This window comes from Staurois parvus, unplaced genomic scaffold (assembly GCF_062004578.1).
Source record: "Staurois parvus isolate SC_StPar_1 unplaced genomic scaffold, SC_StPar_1.0 ptg000018l, whole genome shotgun sequence".
Classification (NCBI taxonomy): domain Eukaryota; kingdom Metazoa; phylum Chordata; class Amphibia; order Anura; family Ranidae; genus Staurois; species Staurois parvus.
In genome coordinates, this window is record NW_028317814.1 from 9,607,330 (window position 1) to 9,628,847 (window position 21,518).

The 21,518-nt window shown below is 41.4% G+C and overlaps 1 protein-coding gene across 4 annotated transcripts in view; it reads right to left on the reverse strand.

The window, feature by feature from the left end:
* Positions 1-21,518, reverse strand: part of MAD1L1 (mitotic arrest deficient 1 like 1) — a 1,068,146-nt gene that overhangs the window by 1,017,960 nt on the left and 28,668 nt on the right. For all 4 annotated transcript variants that reach the window (XM_089682390.1, XM_089682405.1, XM_089682399.1 and 1 more), the window contains 2 exons: positions 18,597-18,711; positions 14,025-14,086 (listed from right to left, as the gene is read on the reverse strand). In XM_089682390.1, the coding sequence (XP_089538516.1) occupies positions 14,025-14,086; positions 18,597-18,711 (177 nt within the window). The remainder of the gene's footprint in view (positions 1-14,024; positions 14,087-18,596; positions 18,712-21,518) is intronic.

Below are 21,518 nucleotides of genomic sequence, written 5' to 3' on the forward strand. Positions count from 1 at the left end.
AAAGATGGGATGGGGGTTGCAAGGAATGGAAAATGTGTTAGAAAATGCAGCAGTTTTTCCCTAACACAACAATCCCTTAAGCTAGCCATACACGGCTCGAATTTCAGACAAATTTCTGTTGAATGGGCCAAAACTCAATTCTATGATGACCCTGTCGGTCATAACAGGCCAAAAAGTGACTGCATACTATCAGATGCAGTCAATATTCAGGTATGCAGAAAGCTGCAAGTGCTGTCTGAAAACAATTGGCCCTGAATGAAGATTTCTCCATTCACACCACTTAGCACTTTTCAGCCCACAGGTTGAATAAGAGAAATCTAACTTCATAAAAGTGAGATAGTAAGATGTAAGGGACTAGTGTAAAACTAACTTCCAACAGCAGTGACCTTAAATGACATGTTGGCCATCTGCTGCCTACATTGAAAATCACTCCCAGCTCACATCTTTACAGATTTTCTTCTTCCTTTATTTGTTAAACTCTCTTTTGTGTCCAGATCAGTCAGTACGAGACAATGCTAGCAAATTGTTATGATACCATCTACTGATAAAACGTTCGAACACAATGCTGAAAGTGTAGCGAGTCTAGCGTGTCTGCATTCAGCAATGCCTGCCAACATTCAAAGCCTCTGCAATGTTTATGTATGGCCATTAATCCCCTATGGTATAACCAGACCATTTTGTAATTATCTAGGATTAGGATCTGGTTTAAAGAGAACCAGTTAGAACTGAACTTTTCCAACAATTGGCATATACCACTGCAAGTGATTTATGTCTGCTCTGTAAGTGCACAAAAATACCTTCTGATCCGCCCAGAAGTAGTCCTGTACACTGGTATGAAAGAAAGAAAGGAAAGAAAAGAAAGGAAAGAAAAGAAAGGAGAGAGAGAAAGGAAATAAAGGAAAGAAAAGAAAGGAAAGAAAAGAAAGGAGAGAGAAAGGAAAGAAAGGAGAGAAAGAAAAGAAAGAACGAAAGAAAAGGAGAGAAAGAAAAGAAAGAAAGGAGAGAAAGAAAAGAAAGAAAGGAGAGAAAGAAAAGAAAGAAAGGAGAGAAAGAAAAGAAAGAAAGGAGAGAAAGAAAAGAAAGAAAGGAGAGAAAGAAAAGAAAGAAAGGAGAGAAAGAAGGAGAGAAAGAAAAGAAAGAAAAGAAAGAAAGAAAGAGAGAAAGAAAGAAGGAGAGAAAGAAAGAAAGAAAGAAAGAAAGAAAGAAAGAAGGAGAGAAAGAAAGAAGGAGAGAAAGAAAAAGAAAGAAAGAAAAAGAAAGAAAGAAGGAGAGAAAGAAAGGGGAGAAAGAAAGGAGAGAAAGGAAGGAGAGAAAGGAAAGAAAGAAAGGAGAGAAAGAAAAGAAAGAAAGGAGAAAAAGGAGAAAAAGGAGAGAAGGAGAGAAAGAAAGAAGGAGAGAAAGAAAGAAGGAGAGAAAGAAAGAAGGAGAGAAAGAAAGAAGGAGAGAAAGAAAGAAGGAGAGAAAGAAAAGAAAGAAAGAAAGAAAGAAAGAAAGAAAGAAAAGAAAGGAAGGAAAGGAAGGAAAGGAAGGAAAGAAAGGAAAGAAAGGAAAGAAAGGAAAGAAAGGAAGGAAAGGAAGGAAAGGAAGGAAAGAAAGAAAGGAAAGAAAGGAAAGAAAGGAAAGAAAGGAAAGAAAGGAAAGAAAGGAAAGAAAGAAAAGAAAGAAAAGAAAGAAAGGAAAGAAAGAAAGGAAAGAAAGGAAAGAAAGAAAGAAAAGAAAAGCTTGAATAGGCGATCCTTTGTAATGTTCAAAGGATTTGTACCTTAATAATGCATTCTCTGCAATAAGATAAAAACTGTAACACCCCCAGAGAAGGAAGGAAGGTAGGAAGGAAAGAAAGATAATTTCAAATAACTCCAGGTACAGAGGTTTTTTGTGAATTGCAGTGGAAAAAAAAGTTACTTCTAATGATGTTTAAAATGACTGTAAGGGTTCAGATTTTTTTTTTTAAATAACAAACATGTCACACTTACCTGCTCTGTGTAATGATTTTGCACAGAGCAGCCACGATCCTCCTCTTCTCACGTCCCTTGCCAGTGCTCCAGGCCCCTCCGCCTGCTGAGTACCCCCCGAGCAAGCTGCATGCTTTGGGGGCACTTGTGTGTGCTCGCTCCTGAATCGCCTATGTCCGCCCCCCCCCCCGGCTCCTTTCTCATTTGTTTGATTAACAATGGGGAGGCAGAGACCCGGGAGAGACGCTGCTCTTGCACATCACTGGATCAGGCTTGGGCTCAGGTGATAAAGGGAGCAGAGGGGGGAGCTGTGCACTAAAGGTTTTTTTACCTTCATGCACAGAATGCATAACAGTAAAAATTTTTCAGCGTTTAAAACCACTGTTTAGAGGTGTTCAAACAAGTTAAGTGCTTTATGAGGCAACTGCTCTGTGGCATGTCATAACTGAATAGATTTGAGCCAGGAAAGCATAATGCAACAGAGGCTTTTCGTATTCTGTTAGCCATGTCGTCCAAATGTATCATGCGGTAGATGGAGGGAATAGACACAGGCCTAAATAAAGATTTCAAAAAGTAGTCAGGTACTCATCTACATATGCTTTTCTCCAATAACACCTCATCACACAACAGCCTTCATTTTATTTATTTATTACAGGTACTTATATAGCGCCGTCAATTTACGCATCGCTTTACATATATGTTGTACATTCACATCAGTCCCTAACCCTCAAGGGGTGTACAATCTAAGGTCCCTAACTTACATTCATACATACACATACTAGGGCCAATTTAGATAAGATCCAATTAACCTACCAGAATGTCTTTGGAGTGTGGGAGGAAACCGAAGTACCCGGAGGAAACTCACGAAGGCACAAGGAGAACATGCAAACTCCAGGCAGCTGATGCCGTGGTTGGGATTTGAACCAACGACCCTAGTACTGCCAAGTGGAAATGCTAACCATTTAGCCACTGTGCTGCCCACAAACAATATTTAGACTGACACCTTCTGTAAACCATTTTGCTGCCCAATAAGTCAGGAGGTTCAGGGCCTATTTAAAATAAACACATTTCAGACATCTAATAATAGAGCAAGTCATGTCCTCATTTAGCCTTTTCAATGCTGGGCAGCATCAGAAAGCGTGTGTATGATCTCAGTGGACCCAGGCAGCAGGGTAGCAGCAGGGTCTCAGCTGGCAGCAGCAAGCAAAATTCAGAGGATATAGGAAAAAAAAAAAATCAATCAGCATAGCACAGCCTGGATTCACTGGACTCAAGTTAAGGTTGCACAGCACAGCCGACACAGCAGTCAGAGCCAGTCTCGCCCCAAGATGGGAAATAGAGAAATGCTTTCTCTTGACTGCCAGGGAGAGGAGCTGCGTTCTTTACGAAAGGCATTTTACCAATCTGCAACACTAATCTGTGCCTAATAGACCTAATTTCTATATAATAGGTTTCATTAGTGCACTGAAGACTTGTCTGCAGCACAAAAACTATCAGGGGTCTGCCAAGAGAGATGCGTATGACAGCTACAGAGTACAACACAGGGAAATGACTTCTCCAAGTGATATTTAGGATGTGTATGCAGTTGTTCATAAGCCTTTCTTAAGCTCTAGAAATGACATCCATGGTGGGACGGGTTTCATTTTTGGCCCAATGGTAAGCACAAAGAAATCTCTACGGATAACATTTCCAAACGCAGCGAAACATCTTAACACATACAAATAAGCTTGTACGGTCAGATCCATTGGTCACCAATAGTGCCATCTAGCGGGCGAGTTACAAAACCTACAAAGTATATTTCAATTGCAGTAAAATCTGATCCAGTGTGTACCAGTAACCTGAATTAAACTTCGTCTGCAACATGTTGAGTCTACAGAAAGCTATTACTACCTTATAAATGTGAAATACAAGAAAAATATGCTTTTTCAAACTCATAATTGAGCCATCAACAGAGACACCAGTGGCATCTATGACAGAATCCCTTTATCACCATATTTGATAACCCCTAATGGGCATATGCTGAAAGAAAGACAGTCACCACTTGTTCAATAGGAGATGTATTGCAGGGCGATGCTGTGGAGGAATGGCAGCCAGTGTTGGGTGGTGAATTGGAACCCAGGTACTGAGCAGCACTTCTGAGAGTGGAAGCAAACTCTATATATGGAGGAAGATGAGAGAGGAAGGCGCTTCTAAGTGCAGTATATCCAGGTTCAATTTAATAAGAACCGATAAAAACACTAACATTGTAGCAGTAAAAAACAGGCTCTGAGTGATCCGTCATGATGCGGGGCTCTATCCACTATTCAGGGACCCGCTGTGTCGGCCAGCAGCTGCAGGGGGAACTTGGGATGAGATGTAAAGATGGCCACCGCTCTTCCGGTACCGCTGGAACGCACACCGCCCAGGGGAACGCAGACCGGAAATGACGCGAGCGTGGAACAGTGCCGCGTTTCGGAGCATGCGCAGAGCTCCTTCTTCAAGACTGATACCAAGGCTAAAGAGCCAGATAAATAGGGTGAAGGGGCGGGAACGGGGCAGCCTGGGGAGATGATAGTACACGCCTGCCGAAGACCAAACAGTGTGGATAATGAGCGGATTGTGTCAAGGTGTCGTGATGGGAGACGGAGGGAGGAGATGGTAAAAAACAAAGCAGAACTATGCAGGGAGAAGAAAAAATTGTGACGGATCACTCAGAGCCTGTTTTTTACTGCTACTCAAAGTGTTTTTAACTGTTCCTATTATTATACTGCACTTAGAAGCGCCTTCCTGTCTCATCTTCCACCAATTGTTCAATTCTATTATAGTGAGTTGCAACCTGCCAACCAGGCCCAAACCCTTTCATGTCCCTGGTATAGCTTTGCGGTGTAGTTTCCTGCACAATGTTTTCAACCTGCCGATTCTCACTGAAGTGATGGAAAAACAGACCAATCAAAATAAGATAGACCTCAGACAGAGAAAGCTAGGAAAAACCCCAAAGTACTCACAAACTCGAGATCTTAGCTGAGCCAAAAGGGATCTACTGATAGTTGAGGGGTTATAATCCTCTGGATTGTTCGGTCTGCTTTAGAACCATTTTCTAGTTGGAGCAAACTAAAACAGCTCCTAGACGTCATCACGTTCTTCTCCCCTCCTCCACAGATAACATGCATGCTTAAATTTTGAGAATATAAAGATTTAAACTGAAGGGACAGACATATCTGCTCCCTACCTCCTTGCTGAGGCACGACTGTCCAGGTATGCAGAGGATACTGACAAGCCTGCATGTATTCGTGCGGGTTGACACTGGTGCAATTTCTGACTTGAGTCATGCAAAATCGCATGACAGGGGAAATCACATTATTTTTAATGTGCAATTTCAGTGTGTTTTGGCACTATAGAATATGCTAACTACATCCAACATCGCACCACAAACTGAAAATCGCATCAGTGTGAACTGAGCCTGAGAAACACTAGAATGCTTTGCAAGCTGACTGCAATGGTTGCACCAATAATTACATTTGTAAAACAAACATTGTACATGTGCAAAAGAAAAAAATATTTAAAAATGAACAAAATGGTTTCTCTTTTGAACTAAACTCAACAAGTAAAGATATAAAGATATCCTATATTATAGGAAAACTTAGAAATGTTAATTGTGTCTAAGAAGTACCCTGACAGATTTACCTTTTGTGTGGAATAGCTCTTGAAAATGAGCAGAGCCTGTCCTGATATGTGAATGTGCCTAGAGTTTCACTAAATCCACATAAAAAGGTCCCTCACCATGTCTTCTATGGGTGCAGAGCCCAAAAGACAGACGTGAGCCCAACCATGAACCAGAAGTGAGCCCAACCATGAACTAAGCCTTTGTGTATTATGAATGAGTTCATATAATACACAGCAATCTGTGATTGGGCAGGAGGAGGTGAGAGGTGGGCAAATCAGCTGCATGAGACTCTGAAACTGACAGAGCTTAGACAAGACAAGGTCCAGCGTCGGAGCTCTGAAAATATGCCCCCCCCCCGAACACCATAAAATTGTCGGATTTCATTTCACGTGGTGGCATGCACCTTATTGGACTTAAAGAAGTTGTAAACGCTCACATATACCCAGTGAAGTGGCTAGCCTCAAGTGATACACAGCGATGAAACAAACCCTCCTACACCAATTGTACCTGTTTATCTGCAGTCTGCTCTCCTCCACAGCCGTTCAGAGTGCCAAATTTATACAGCTTGACTGAGCATCCTGAAAGCAGGGGGTTGATAGCTGAAATTACACACTGCAGAGCCTAGTGAGAAGAGCTCTTAGAACTGATTGGAGGGAAGGGACACACCCCCTTCAGAACAGCACACAAGAGTGGAGCTGAGGCCGTCATTCACAGACTGTGTGCTGGAGCCCCCCCCCCCCATCCCCCTTACCACCACCTCACCTTTTTTCTCTTGGTATCAGGAAAACGTGTCAGAAGTGGCACATACAGATAACAGAGGAACAGGGCAGCAGACAGGGATGACACATAGTGCTCTAGATTGAGACAAGTATACACTATAGAGGGATATGCTTTGTTCATATTACATGTTTGAGGTTTACAACCACTTTATAGTGGTATTAAACCCTAAAGCAAACATTATATTGCAGCTTACCAATTCTAAGATGTTATGGATGAAGTACTTTTCTTTTTTTAGGCTTTCTTTCTTGTATTTTTCCCTAGAGAGCCTGTTTTTCAACACAACAAGCTGTCCTGAAGATGTAAAAGTTAGAAGGTTCAGACAAACCATTTACGACTGACAGGGGTGCTTACACCTTTTATTTATGTAAAACATGTATCCCAGGACGGAAAAAAAAATGTTTCTGTAACTATTTAAAACGTATGAGCTGGAGTTTAAGGGCATCAAAACTACAATCTCATTACAATGGCTGCAACACATTCTGTGAATGGAGGAGAGAATCCTGTGACTGATCACACTGTCCGCCATTCACAGACTGTGTTACAGTCAGTGTGATCAGTGAAAGAACCTTTCACAATGGAGGAGAGGACAAGAAGGGATGTGTTAGGTCAGATCAGCTTTAGTACTGCTGAGCCAAGAAGCTCAAAGCTGTTAACCTCCACAGCACTGGAATCCCAGCAGCAGGAAGACCACAAGGCCCTGCAAATACAGTTTTCTAAAGAATCCATCAGTCTGCACATCATGGAACTTCATTACAGGTGATGCAACTAAAGCAGTAGAGAAAAAAAAAGTTGTTTAGATACACTTTAGTTTTAAAGTGGTTCTAAAGCCTCAAGGTTTTTTTACCTTAATGCATTCTATGTACAAGAAGTGGAGGATTGGGGGGGGTGGGGAGGGGGCGGATGCTTGGGTTCTGTGCAATTCTACTGCACAGAGCAGGTCAGTACAGAAATGTTATTCATTTTTTTTTTCTTTACAACCACTTTAATTCTAAAACTATGAAATATCAGAGATCTAGGCCATCAAAAGTGAAAGACACAGAAGAGAAATTAAGGTCAAAATAATCCAAAAACCATGTTAATGATATAAAAAATAATTTGAAAGAGATTAAGAATAGCAGGAGTAATATTACACTTGATGGGACAGTTAAAACTACAACCATTTCCAGCAAACCCTAGTGAATTCTTTGTACTACCTCAAGACCAGACGTGAACGTCAATCATGCCATCCACGGCTCTCTAATGCCCCAAAGCATGCAAATCCACGTCTTATATTAGCATTTACAGGATGAATTTTATTGGAAACAGTGTGAAATCTGCTCAAGGCAAATTATTAAAGCGTGGCTATAAATTATTTCCTTGGGCGCAATTAACATTTTTTTCTCCCGTCCATTCTCTAATAAATACATACTCTCTCTCAGAAAGGCTGTTCAATGTTACGTGGCTTAATCAAAATCTCACTGCTCCAACTGAACAGCCTAATTTTAAATGAAGATGTTATTAGTCTGGAGCAAAAAAAAAAAAAAAAAAAGAAAAAAACTTGTCACTCATTTCCATTTGTCTCCTGCTGCTAAATTACTTCATTAAACATGAACAGCTTGAGGTAAGTAAAAGCTTAAACGTGTCCTTTTTTTTTTTTTTTCTTTTCAACCAGAAAGTCACTTAGGTGGAATATTGAGGCAAGGACAGGCAGTCGTCAGCCAAGGCAATGTTCCAGCACCATCATCTGAAGGAATGTTACAAAGACCCGATGCTTAGCATTGTGTGGGAAGACAGGGGGGACGGGGTGACAGATGCTGGTGATTATGAGGGAGATCGTAAACACATATGGAAGCATTATAATTGGATTTCATTATGAGAAAAATACAAGCAAAAGTAATTTACTGTTAAATCACCAGCTCCTCATATTCCAATTTAGGAAAAGAGAAGTATTCCAGGAAATAAGTGGTTCCATAGCCACTCTCAGGTTCCTGAAAATACTACAATTTATTCTGCCTAGAGTTACTTAAAGAAGAACTCTAAGCATGCAAAAAAAAAAAAAAAAAAAAAAAAAAACCAAACAGAAATACATTTCAAAAGAAACAAAAGATTGGGAGTAAGTAATATCATACAGTAACCAGCATTCCCTTCTGTAAAATTAGCTAAAGAAGAACTCTGAGCAAAATTTGTATTTTCCCATGCAGTGGGGCTGTGCCCACACTGATGGGTTAACTGCTAGCTTTTGTCTAGGGGTGAGGAGAGCAAATATAATTACCTAATCCGATGATCATCCGAGCGCAAGACTGGCCCCTGCCACTCCTGCCCTCCCACATGCTAACAGTCTTGTAAATGGACGGTTTCTGATGTCATCATACCCATAGACTGGCTCTGGCACGTGGACGGCAGGAACAGTCTACCACTGGATATGGGGGAGCGCTGTTTTCCGGAGGCTCGGGTAAGTACAGATTTTCCTTGCGCCCCTGGACAAAATGAGCAGTCAACATATGCAGTGCGGGCACAGCCCCGTTGCATGGGAAAACAAAGATTTTCACATGAGCTCTGCTTTAAGCAATATATTAAGATTGGTTGCTGTAAGGTCCCTTGCACACCAGGTGCAGTTGGATGCATTTTTGACTGCACTCTACTTGCAAAGACAGTCCAAAATCCATGCTATCCTATGGGCATAGATCACACCACTGCAGTGTAGTACAATGAAAAAAAGTAAAGCATGCTGCATTTTTCCACACCGCAAACACACAAATATGAGTGCAAATGCACTGCAACGCATTGCAGTGCACACAGAAGCCCAAGGAAATAAAGAAGGAAGAGACATCACAGGCCAAATGCAGATAGAAAAACACGCATGAACAGTCACATGAAGTGTATACAAATGTGCAAAGTAAAAACACGCCACAGATGTGCAGTTTCTAGTGTGAAAGGGGCCTAAAGGTTTTTGCACTTTGCAAAATATATTTTTAGACCTAATTTGCCTACAAGAATTTGCTTTAAAGCATTACTTAACATCAGACTCACCCCTCCCACCGGTCTCCGCTGTACTTGCCTCCCAAAAGCTGCTCCACTCGTCTAGGGACTTGAAATCTCCATTGCGCACTCTCCTCAGTTTGGTCAGATTGGCACATGTGATGGTGCTAACCAATCTGAATCTGTCTGGTCTGTCCTGGCAGCGCTGAAAGAAGGGTAGGGAAAGCAGCGGAGGTTTCAAATCCCCAGACCTGTGGAGCAGCTTGCAGGAGTCCTGACAGCTCAGGATCGTGGGAGGAGGGTGGAGTGACTTTTGCAGATTTTCTGTAAAGGTGAACTAACCCTTTAAATATCTGTCTGAAGACCAGCCATACACGTTTACAATAGAGATAAATGAGAGAAAATCAATAGATGTTCCTTCATTGCTGAACAGCATAGAAATCTACAGTGCCGACTTTTGTAATCAGACAGCTACAAATTACTGTAGCTGCTGACTTTTAATATAAGGGCACGTACCTGTCCCAGGGATCTAGCGATGTCCTCACAGTGGTTGGATCTGATTCAGTGCAGTGTTGTTCAGCTGTTCAGTTTTTCCACCAGGCTCAGAAGATTTTTAAATCAACATTTGTCAAACTGGGTGGTGCCAACAAAGGCGCCCAAGCTTTGCATTTTGACTAATCTAGAAGGAATTATCCTGAAATTTGAGCGGTGTATGGCTAACATAAGGCAGGAGTATTTCATCTTAAAGCAAACCTTTAGGCTTTAATCTGTAAGCAAACCTGTCAGCGGTTTTTAACAGGTATAATATCAAATGTCCTGCCTGTGCATAGGCATCACAAGCTACAGGATTTTACCTTTGATAGCCAGAAAACCCTTCTCTATGTCCCTCTTGGGTCAGTTTCACTTTGTCCCTAGGATACATCCCTGATTTCTGGGTTAATACCTACGAACTGTCAAACCCCTGTCCATTAAGAACACTTTACTGGTCATTACCGGCACGCTTACTGGACACGGTGCAGGCAGGTGGGTGGGGCTTTGGCTGAGAATTCAGGACGTCTGATCCCCAGAAAAGTCAACCAAACCTTAGAGGAGCACACACAAAGAAGGGTTTTCTGGCGAATGAAGGCAAGTGCAGTGCACCCTTTTAGATGGCACTTTTAGTTTAAAATGTTTACAGCTCGTTAGATAGTTCACTTTAGTAGGAGGACTAGCTGTAGCATTAAACAAGATTGTCAACCAGCACTTGGCAAGCTATAAGCAACTGATGAAATTCTTGCTAAAAGCTTGCTTTGTATAATGTTCCTCAGACTGTGACCCGGGCTGCTTGTATTAAGGCACAGAATAAGGACCTGTGTGCAGCGACTCACCCTTCTCAGAATGCTTCACATGAACAGGACTGAGTCAGGAGAACAGCTCGGCTCCCACAAATTCTTTAGGCAATATTATGCAGTTTGGAGGCCTCAAAAACATAGGCCATAGAGCTTTTCTAACAGGGTTCATTCACGAATGCTATATAAATGCAACTGTGCAATATATTTATATACAACAGAGCAAGCTAAGCCTATACTTGATTGAAATGCCTGCCTCTAACACTCTTGTCCCAATGTCATCTTCCTACATGTTCACATAATTCTGTGGCAATGTAGCAATCCTTTTTAAACAGTGTATTGAAATCACATTTCAAGAGCCATTTACGTAGTAGGTACAATTATATGTATAGGATCACACAGCCTTTTGTTGATAGGAGCTGACAATAATTTAAAAAAAAAAAAAAAAACAGAAACATGCAGTCAAATCTAAGACATAGTAGGAATTTGCATTTTTATTGTTTCCTAAAACAACAGATGAGAATGAAAAAGATGTCCCCTAAAACATTTCATGTGCATTTGCTTTCTGCGTCCTATGGTTTACCAGCCTGGTATAAACAAAAAAAAAAAACTGTAGTAAAGGAATATGTTGGTTTATACTACTTATCTCTTATATGGAAAGGATAGTTGACCAAATGAAAAGCTGATCTACTGGAGGAAACAACCTGGAACCATTATGAGGATCAGGTGTTCAGGTCCACTCCATGACATTGCACCCCAACTATGATCCTCGTACCACTTTTAGTAAAGATTTCCTGTAAAGTTCAACTAAAGCCACAGCAACACAATGCAATCAGATAGACATTATAAAAACAGACTTCATTTCAGTTTTACCTCCACTTTCCTGTTAAAGCACATTTTTACAAGCATGTTTAATGCATTTTCATGCGATTATTTTGTAGGTGGAGGAGACTGGACAAAAAACTCTACGAAGAACGCATATACATTATGTGCACTCCCACTGAAGTCACTAGGGACAAAAAACACACTAAGTACTTCCACCTTTTCAAAGATCACACTGCACCATGTTGCACTGATGTGCATTGGCACCATACAGAATAATGTGATTTGTAATGTTGTGCATGGCAGCGAGAAAGCAGGCGCAAAAGAAATCACTGTAGTGTGAAATGTGCCTTTTCCCAGGCAGACAGAATCCAGAAAGCATCTCACAATGTGCCTGGCAGTGTACTTCCTGGAGCATACATGCAGTTCTCTCTATTTCCTATATCACCAATCACAAACAAATGTACTAAGTGGATCTGAATCTTTTTATGAGGCAACAAAAAGCCTGCAGTGAGTTTGTACTAGAACTCCCTACTTGCATTAACAACAAAGGTTCTCAAATCACAGATTGACAAAAAGGGTATTTTTTCAGCAATGCTTGGATAGCAAAAATAAGTTACCAACCATTAGATCTGCCCATTGTATGCATCGCAAGGATTTTGGGTATAATTTTTATACTGTTATACCAAGTTTATGCAGAAAGAAAATCCGGACCTAAATCAGAAGAAAGAGCCCAAGATCATTTTAATTGTTGGTTAAAAAAAGGTCATAAAAACAGCCAACTCGTTTTGGAGGCAACACTGCTCCCCCTTCATCAGGGCTCAGATGAGCAGCAACTGCTATTAAAGCAGAGCTCCACCCAAAATGGGAAGTTCCACTTTAAGCCTTTGTCCGCCGCTCCCCGTTAAGGACTGCCACCGCTGAGGAGTGGGTACCCGAATTTGACAGGTACCCGCTCCCACTTCTACTGCAATCACCTAAGGCAACCAGAAGCGGAAGTTGCCCTCCCTCCCCGTAGTCTTCTGGGACACGTGACAGGTCCCAGAAGACTACAGGACCATTCACAAAGAGCGCTACTCATGCATACGCAGTGGTCACCCGACTGTGAAGCCACAAGGGAGGGAGTTTTAGTAGTTGCTGACTTATTTTTTTTTTTATTCAACTGGAACTCCGCTTTAAGTTGTTACTCCACGAGGAGATTTCAATACTGGTTCTAATATAGAGCTGTTAAGTTACTGTTTTCACCAAGTCTACCTACATTTAATTCTGCGTTGAGCTCTGATGAAGGAGAAGTGGTGTTGCCCCTGAAATTAGTTTTATATGACTTTTTTTTTTTACCAACAATTAAAACCATCCTGGACTCTTTATTCAGTTTTGGTCTGGCACTCCTTTCTGTATTTCTACAGTTTAAGCTGTTGGCTGCCAATCAAGGGAAGCCATGCTGTCTTGGAACCACCTTGCCAGAGTAACTGAGCTTGTTTTAAATTCTCCTTTTTCTTATTACAAATACAAGTCTAAAAGTTCCCAGCGCCTCTGAGTATACTCATAAACAGTAGTAAATACTACATTTATTGGCAACTCATGACTCATCTACAAAAGGGACTTCATGTATTTTATTAAGGAGTTAAAGCAGAACTCTACCCAAGTTACGCTTGTCTGCCTCCTCCCCCCCTCCACTGTCACATCTGGCGAATACCTGCTTTTGACAGATACCCGCTCCCACTTCCTGCTGCTGCGATCTGAGCCAGAAGTTCAGCCCCCAACCCCCGCCGCATTCTGGGACACTTCACAGGTCCCAGAAGACTGCAGCCCATTCACAAAGCACAGCATGCTTTGCACAGGCGCAGTAGGAAACCGGCTGTGAAGGTGCAAGACTTGACTTCTGGTTTCCCTTACTGAAAATGCTGCCACCAGCATCCGAAGGCAACTGAAAATATGGCTCGGGTGAGGACATCGCTAGATCCCTGGGACAGGTAAGTGCCCTTATATTAAAAGTCAGCAGCTACAGTAATTTGTAGCTGCTGACTTTTAATTTTTGTTTTTGGGGGGGGGCAGAGCTTCGCTTATAGGAGGCAAATTGTTTCAATTATCTCATAATATATATTAAAAAGAAAACAACATGCACTTAAATGACAACTCACATTAAGGATTATCAGGTACAAAACAATAAGTATAGATTTAATAATCCAGAAATAAAACCAAATCCAGTATGACATTCATTTAAATGTCTATCAGGAACACCTCTTTATCATATTTTTGTTTTCTTTTACTTGTGGCGACACACAAGTTTTTAATAGTTCCATGAAGACCCTTCAGTTAGATGCATGGGGTCTCTAAATTTTTCCTCCAACTGAAAAGCTTGTATTTTTTGCTAAAGTTTTACATGGACAGGTATGTAACTCTTGAATCAAAGTTTTCTGATTCTCAGGCAGTTTTAAACATTACAACAATATTCAGCGCCAGAGCCAAATCAACATGACTGCCACTCTCTCCATCAACCTCACAAATTAGATCATCTTCAGTCAAATGTTAAGCACCTACTTGATGTTCAGACCAGTTGTTTGCTCCAGGTTTTCCCAGCTTTTTAACTTCTTCAAAGTTTTCTAAAAGAAAAAAAATATACAGCCACATTCTAAATACAAAGTGCTTTAGTAGAGTGAAATGCAGCTTAAATCATGAAAAATTAAAAGGAACAGTATCTTATAATTTATCTAATTGTGGCCTATGAGCGCTTTTTCACATACTCAAGTTCTAAACTTGTATGATTGTACCGATTTTGTGTTGCCTATCAGTTTCCAGTGACTATACAAGATTTTCACCCAACCCAAATTAGCCAGTCCAATCACTAACCCTCTTTCCTCCACTGGCTCTTATGCTAACCCACTAGTTTGAAGGACAAGTTCACCTTTGGGAATATGTTACATGTTCCACCCATTTTTAGGTGGAACATGTAACATGTTCAAAGTAGTGCAGCCGCTGCCGATCCACCCTCCCTGTGACCTGGAAAAGATGTATATTTAGAATTTTTTTACTTTTCTCTGACTTATTCAATGTGCATAGCTGTTCTGGGTCATTACCAAAGAAAGCAATGAAACCAGTGGGTCACATATCAGCCAGGCAATTTTCAGACAAAAAGAAATATTCGGAGAGAGAGGCCAGTAACTGCAGTCCCCTTATCCTTCTCCAAACAAGTTTACTTTTACGTAAACTTTAAGGTGGGTACACATATCAAAATCCGGTTCAGCAGGGACCAGCCTGATTTTGATCTGTAAGTGGCCCTCCCTGCTCAACAGAAGTCAATTGGTAGATTGACTTTTGTTGAATGTGACTATTGGAAAACTTTCATTCGGTTAGCCGCTGTAGCTCTGATCAATGGCTGAACAGTAAATTCTGGCGGCAGAGGAGAATACACTAGCACTACGAGGATTCCTCCATCTACCTTGCTTGTGTGGATGGGGGAATCCGTTCGGGTTTGTTTGTTTTTAGCCTCCAGCTAAACGAACAAAAAAAAGAAGTGTATACCCAGCTTAAGACTTCTCTTTACTGATTAAATCAGTTTTGAGACAAGTCAATCCTGAGGCTCTATACAAAATGTATTTGCTCCAAACAGCCCTCTAAGGTCCTCACATAGTTTTAATTTTTTAGGAGTGTAAGTACATTTGTAGGATTATTTCTAATCTCTGAGACATTTTCATTTGGAGGCGCATAACCTAGCTCTCAATTTGATGGGGCAAATAAAGTTTTTAGAAAAAAAAAAGTATATTTTTACCCAAATATTTCTACCAGTTTAGAGCAGCTCCATTTATTTTACACATCAGTCCTTTTAAGGGTTTTGCTCTGACAAAAGAATTTGGCTATTTTCAGCTGTGCAACTCACATAATAAAGGTGGACACGTTAGCACAGAGTCACTTTATATACCAAAGCATAGCTGTAAAAACAAAATGAACTTAAAAAAGTGGCACTGTGCTTATATACCTTTCCGGCTGCCTGTTTTTAAAATGCTGTATCGCTGTTGCCACCTGGCCACTGCAAGTATTCCACATTTCCGGGGGTATGGAATACTGGAATGCCAACTCCCTGCTGCACTCTGTGCTCTTTACTGCATTACAGGGGGAACCGCTGTGTGCAAGGGAACACAGGTATATAACCCATTCAAGTAGTCAAATACTTGCACTGGCTGGGGAGCAATCAAGCAGCATTTCAACAATCAGGCTGCTAGAAAGTAAGCATATACTCCGGATTTCTTTTGTTTTTTACAGGTATACTTTTACATACAAAGTGTACCTGTGCCGACATTCTGAGTTCAAGAACCTGGCCGGCTTTACTCGGAGAAAGTTCTGGAACTACATGGTGGACAGTTGGTACAAAGCCCTTCAAAATCTCAAGCGTCATCCTGTGCTGTGTAACAGTACTTCACCAATAGACACAGTGAGCTCTGTCTTATGATTAAAAGGAGTAGGACTTTTTTCTCCTATTTATACTTACCTAGGTGGATGCAGCATCGGTCCAATGTTGCATCTGTCCCCCGTCGGCTCTAATGCCCCGTACACACGATAAGAATATCGAACGATCGGCCATTTTTTTTCGCCTGCTAGTCTCACATCGAAAGTGAAAAGGTTACTAAAGATACGAAAATTCTCCTATGAAAGAAAAGAATTTTGAAAGTGATGTCATGCATTACGCTGTATTTGTATTGTATTTTCAGACGACTACTGTACTATGTATTAAATGAAAATCGTACGATCTAGTTTGCGCTTGTCCCTTCGGATATTGCCGTACGTTGTTGTCGTGATCAGCTCTCAAAAGCTGTGTACTAACGATCCAATTATCAGATGATCGGTCCTTGTACAAAAAATTTTCGTCCGATTTTCTTATAGTGTGTACGGGGCATAAGGGTAAGCACTCAGCAATCACATGACCACTGATCACTGAGTTCTCTTCTCCACTATGAGCAGAGAGCAGGACTGTCAGTCACCACTGTCTGTTCTGTCCCCTAGCACTCACTGGAGTGCTGGGCTGTGGAGGGAAGGGAGCAGCTGGCTCAGGCTCTCAGCGCTTTGCTGAGAGACTGAGCCAGGTGCCGCTCCAGACTCTGGGGCTTCAAAGTTGGGATCTCTCCCCAGCCTGGACCGGCTGAGTGACGTCAGCAGACTTCAGTCCACTGTCAGCTGAAACTGGGTCACAGGAATGCAGGGCGAACTGCACTCCTGTGATCCACAGGAGAAGTACAGCCAAAAAAGCTTTGGCTGTACTACTCCTGTGATCCACAGGAGAAGTACAGCCAAAAAAGCTTTGGCTGTACTTCTCCTTTAACCACTTGCCCTCCTGAGGATTTACCCCCCTTTATGACCAGGCCTCTTTTTGCTACTCGGTGCTGCACTAATTCAACTGATAATTGCGCGGTCATGCAATGCTGCTTCCAAACGAGATTTAAGTCCTTTTTTCACACAAATAGAGCTTTCTTTCGGTGGTATTTGATCACCTGTGCACTTTTTATTTTTCACGCTGTAAACAAAAAAAGACCAAAAAGTTTGAAGAAAAACGATATTTTTTACTTTTAGCTATAAAAAATATATAGTAAACTCAAAGTTAGTTTTAAATTTAGGCCAAAATGTATTCTGCTACATGGTTTTGGTAAAAAAAATCCCAATAAAGTGCATTTTGATTGCTTTGTGTGAAAGTTATAGCGTCTACAAACTATGGTATAGATACTGCAATTTACGCCATTTTTTTGCTATACAGCGCTGCGCTAGTTTAACGGACAATTGCGCGGTCATGCAATACGGTACATAAATGAAATTTACATCCTTTTTTCCCACAAATTGAGCTTTCTTTTGGTGGTATTTGATCGCCTGTGCGGTTTTTATTTTTTGCGTTATAAAAAAAAAAAAAAGGCTGACAATTTTGAGGAAAAAAAAACAATATTTTGGACTTTTTGCTATAAAACATGTCCAGTAAAAAAAATTTAAAAATCAAATTTAGTCATAAATTTCTGCCAAAATGCATTCTGCGACATGTTTTTGCTACAAAAAACCCCAATACGTGTAAATTAATTGGTTTACGTGAAAGTTATAGCGTTTACAAATGGCGGGAAAGATACTGGGATTTTTAATTTTTATTTATACTAATAATGGTGGCGATCAGTGACTTATGGCGGCGATTAGCGACTTATGGCGGGATTGCGGCGGACATTCTGACACTGTGACATCCCCAGTGACAAAAATACAGTGATCAGTGCAAAAAAAAAAAAACACTGACACTGTACTAATGGCACTGGGGAGGAAGGGGTTAACTATTATTCAGTGAAAGGGTTAACTGTGTGAGGGGAGTGTTTTACTAGGGGGCGGGGGTGTGTACTGCAGGGAACACCGCTGATCGGGAGAGAGAAACTCTTCTCTCCCAATCAGCCTGTCAGGAGCTGTCAGGGAACTGACAAAAAGCACAGCTACTGCAGCTGTGCTCTCTGTCACTGATTGCCGCTAATCGCCGGGACACAGCCGGTAACGACCGGATGTGACTCGGTGACTGACATCCGCGGCCGTGACCGGCTGGACAGGTAGGGCGGCGGCGCGCCCCCTACCTGTTTTGAAAACACACGTTTTGAAAACATAGCCGTGCCGCCGTGCCGCCATGCCGCCGTATTTCTACAGTGGCTAGGCGGCATGTGGTTAACTATACTTCATACTATTTATGTTGTGGGTTTTCTTAATTTCTCCTATCTTAAAAAAAAAAATAAAAAATTTAAATATAGTCATGTATAAATGAGAGGGGTAAACAAATTTTTCTTCATTAAATAGATCACCCTGTCCTAACACATATAGCGTGCCAAGAGCAAGGCCCTGTCTGCAAAATATTTTTTATTGCGATTTTAATATATTTTTCTTCTTTATATTCACCAAAAATGAAAAACGTATGCTTGAACTCATTTGGTATGTTATGATGTGCACACTTACAAAGGCAGATATATGTGTTTTATGACCATTTGAGAGGTATAAAGAGTTCTTTTGTTGTTCACTTTTACATAAAGGAATAGATTTCCTGATTTTGATGTTTAGCTGTAGCGTAGTTTTGTGCTTCAAAAACTGACCTTTGTGTCATGCAAAAAAACTTACCTCCTTTTCAATCTCTACGGCCACCATCTCTTCTTTCATCCGGTCATATCGTTCTAGCTTTTTGTGCAGCCCTTCCACCTCTTCTTTTAGTAGCGCATTATTCTCCTTCATTTCCCTGATTGCAGAAAATCCACTATTACACTGATGTACATAATCAAGCCACCACAGCTGTAATCATTTTTGGCTCTGTTTTTCAAATGTATTACCTGATTTGCCCCAGTAATAACAAATTACAAGTAAACAGCGTTGTGCTGCAGATTACTCAACGTTCCAAAACATCAAACCAATCTGCACACAAAAATGTTGTTTTAGAAAATATCATCTAATTAAAACAAGCGCCAAGAATACATATGCATTGCCTTATGTAGCATCAGTTGAAAGGTACACCTCTTCATAGCCAATACAAAATGGGATTTTTGGTTTATCTGTAAAATTCTTTTCGGGCGTACATCACAGGACAAAAAGGTATCTTCATCTCCATTACGATATTGTTATGCTTCCACCTTACAGTGATTGGACAATGACAAAACAAAGACAGGAAATCTCCTCCTTAGGCACAACACCTCCTCATTGTGCAAGGCTTCAGTTTTTGTAACAAGCCATAAACTGATCAATGTAGCATCCTCAGAGACTCGAACATCCACTTGGTAAAACTTCATAAAAGGTATGTACCAAAGACAAAGTAGCAGCTTTACAAACTTGAGATACTGAAGCCTGATGACGTATAGTCCAGGAAGCACTGACACTTGGTAGAATGAGCCGTTGCCAAAAATACTGGAAACTTTCCTCCTATGCTATAAGCTTAAAAAACGGACAGATCTACCTAAGGAAATATTTGGAAGCGGTGTCACCCTTCCTTGTGCTTTGAAGTGATACTAAAAGTTCAGATTTTTTTTAGTTAAATAACAAACATGTCATACTTATCTGCAATGTATAATGGTTATGCACAGACCAACCCCAATTCTACTTTTATTGGGTCTCCCGCCGGAGCTCCTAGCTCCTCCCCGCTGCTGAGTGCCCTCAGAGCAAGCTGCATGCTCTGTGGGCACTCATATGTGCTTGCTCTCAAGCCCCGCTCTGTGGGTCTAAAAGACACACAGAGCGTGGCTCAGCCCCTTCCCCTCCTCATTGGCTGTGATTGTCTCAGCCAATGAGGAGGGAGAGTGCCAGGAGAGCTGCTGCTCTCATACACATTGCTGGATCAAGATCGGGCTCAGGTATGTATTAGGAGGCTTGAGGGGGCAGATGCACACTGAAGGTTTTTACCTTGCACAGAATGCATGAAGGTAAAAAATCTTCAGCCTTTAGAATCACACTAAGAATGTTTAGAAGTGTTCAAACAAGTTAAGTGCGTTATGAGGCAACTTCTCTGTGGCATGTCTTAGCTAAATAGATCTGAGCCAGGAAAGCATAATGCAAAAGAGGATTTGAGGGAGGCTTACTGACAAATTGCAGCAGTCACCTTCAAGTAACACCTGAGAGCATGAACCACATTCAAGGTGTGAATTGCCCACTAGCCTCTGAGGACAAAAGGATGGAAAAACAATGTCCTGGTTTAAATGGAAAGAAGAAACCACCTTAGACAAAAAAACTTGGCTGAGCCCTTAAAATCACCAGGAGAAATTTTGAGTTACCTGTACAGTACAAGACACAGGAAGAGCGTTCTTACATCATGGGTTACGGGCGTGTACCTTCATGTGATTGGACAAAGGCATAGCTATACAGAACACACTTCCTAGGTGCCTCCCCTATAACCCTACCCTACTCCATCAGTCCTCTATTTTGTAGTAGGCAAAAGAGGGTAAACCAAGGAAAAGAATAAAAGAGTGTGGCATGTGCTCTGTGCTCCAAGATCAGGAATTTACAGGCAAGTCAAAATTCCTCTTATCTAAATCATATAGTACAGAACACAGAGTATTCATATATCATGTGATGTCTCCAAGAAATGAATAGAAAGGGTAGGCAACAATGAGGCCAACAGAACTACCAACAGGCCCACATAACAAGGGTCAACAGACTCAACCACAGAATGCCACTGCGAGAAGCTTGCAGGCAAACGCTGCATTGGCAGAAGATTGGACATTCACCTGGTAAGACTTTGAAAAAGTATGAACAGAAAACCAGGTGGCAGCCTTACACCTCTTCACTACAGAGGCTCATGTGTTGAAATGCCCAGGAACTCCCACCAATCTGGTGGAACGGGTGCAAAAAGCTGTTGCAATCAGACTTTGTATCCATCGTGCGATGGCTGTCTCAAGGACAGGACAAGACCAACAGGAAATCAATCCGTCTGATTTCTCTCATCCTGACAGGTTCAAAGGGTGGTTTTTAAAGGGCAAAGAGAACCAAGTTGAAATTACAAGGAAGCATTAGGGTGCTTCAAGGGAGGCTTAGTATGAAATACACCTTGAAGTGTGAGTGGAGCCACAGGCCTTTTAAAAAGAATGGATAAGGCCAAGACCTGACCTTTAAGAGTACTTAAAGGATAAGTTCACCTTTGGGAACATGTTACATGTTCCACTCGTTTTTAGGGTGAAACATATAACATGTTACCATAGCCGCAGCTGCAGCCGCCCCCCCCCCCCCCCCCCCCGTACACACAGCTGCATCATTCATTTTTGGACTTCCACGAATGAATGAACTGCAAGTCCCGACAGCCTTAGCGTAGTTTTCAATTAACTACCACAACGCTATAGAGCGCCGTGGTAGTTCATTGAAGCATCCTGTCAGAATATCTGCTTGCTCGTACATCCCATACAGCAAGAAGATATTCTGACAGGTCTTCAGGGGACCTGCATGGCATCAGCGATCTACTGATTGATGGTGCAATGCCTTCCAGGCTCCTGTAGACAAAAATAATAAATGCACATTTTTTTTACCTGAAAATGTGCATTTATTATTTCTTTCTAAAAGGTCAACTTA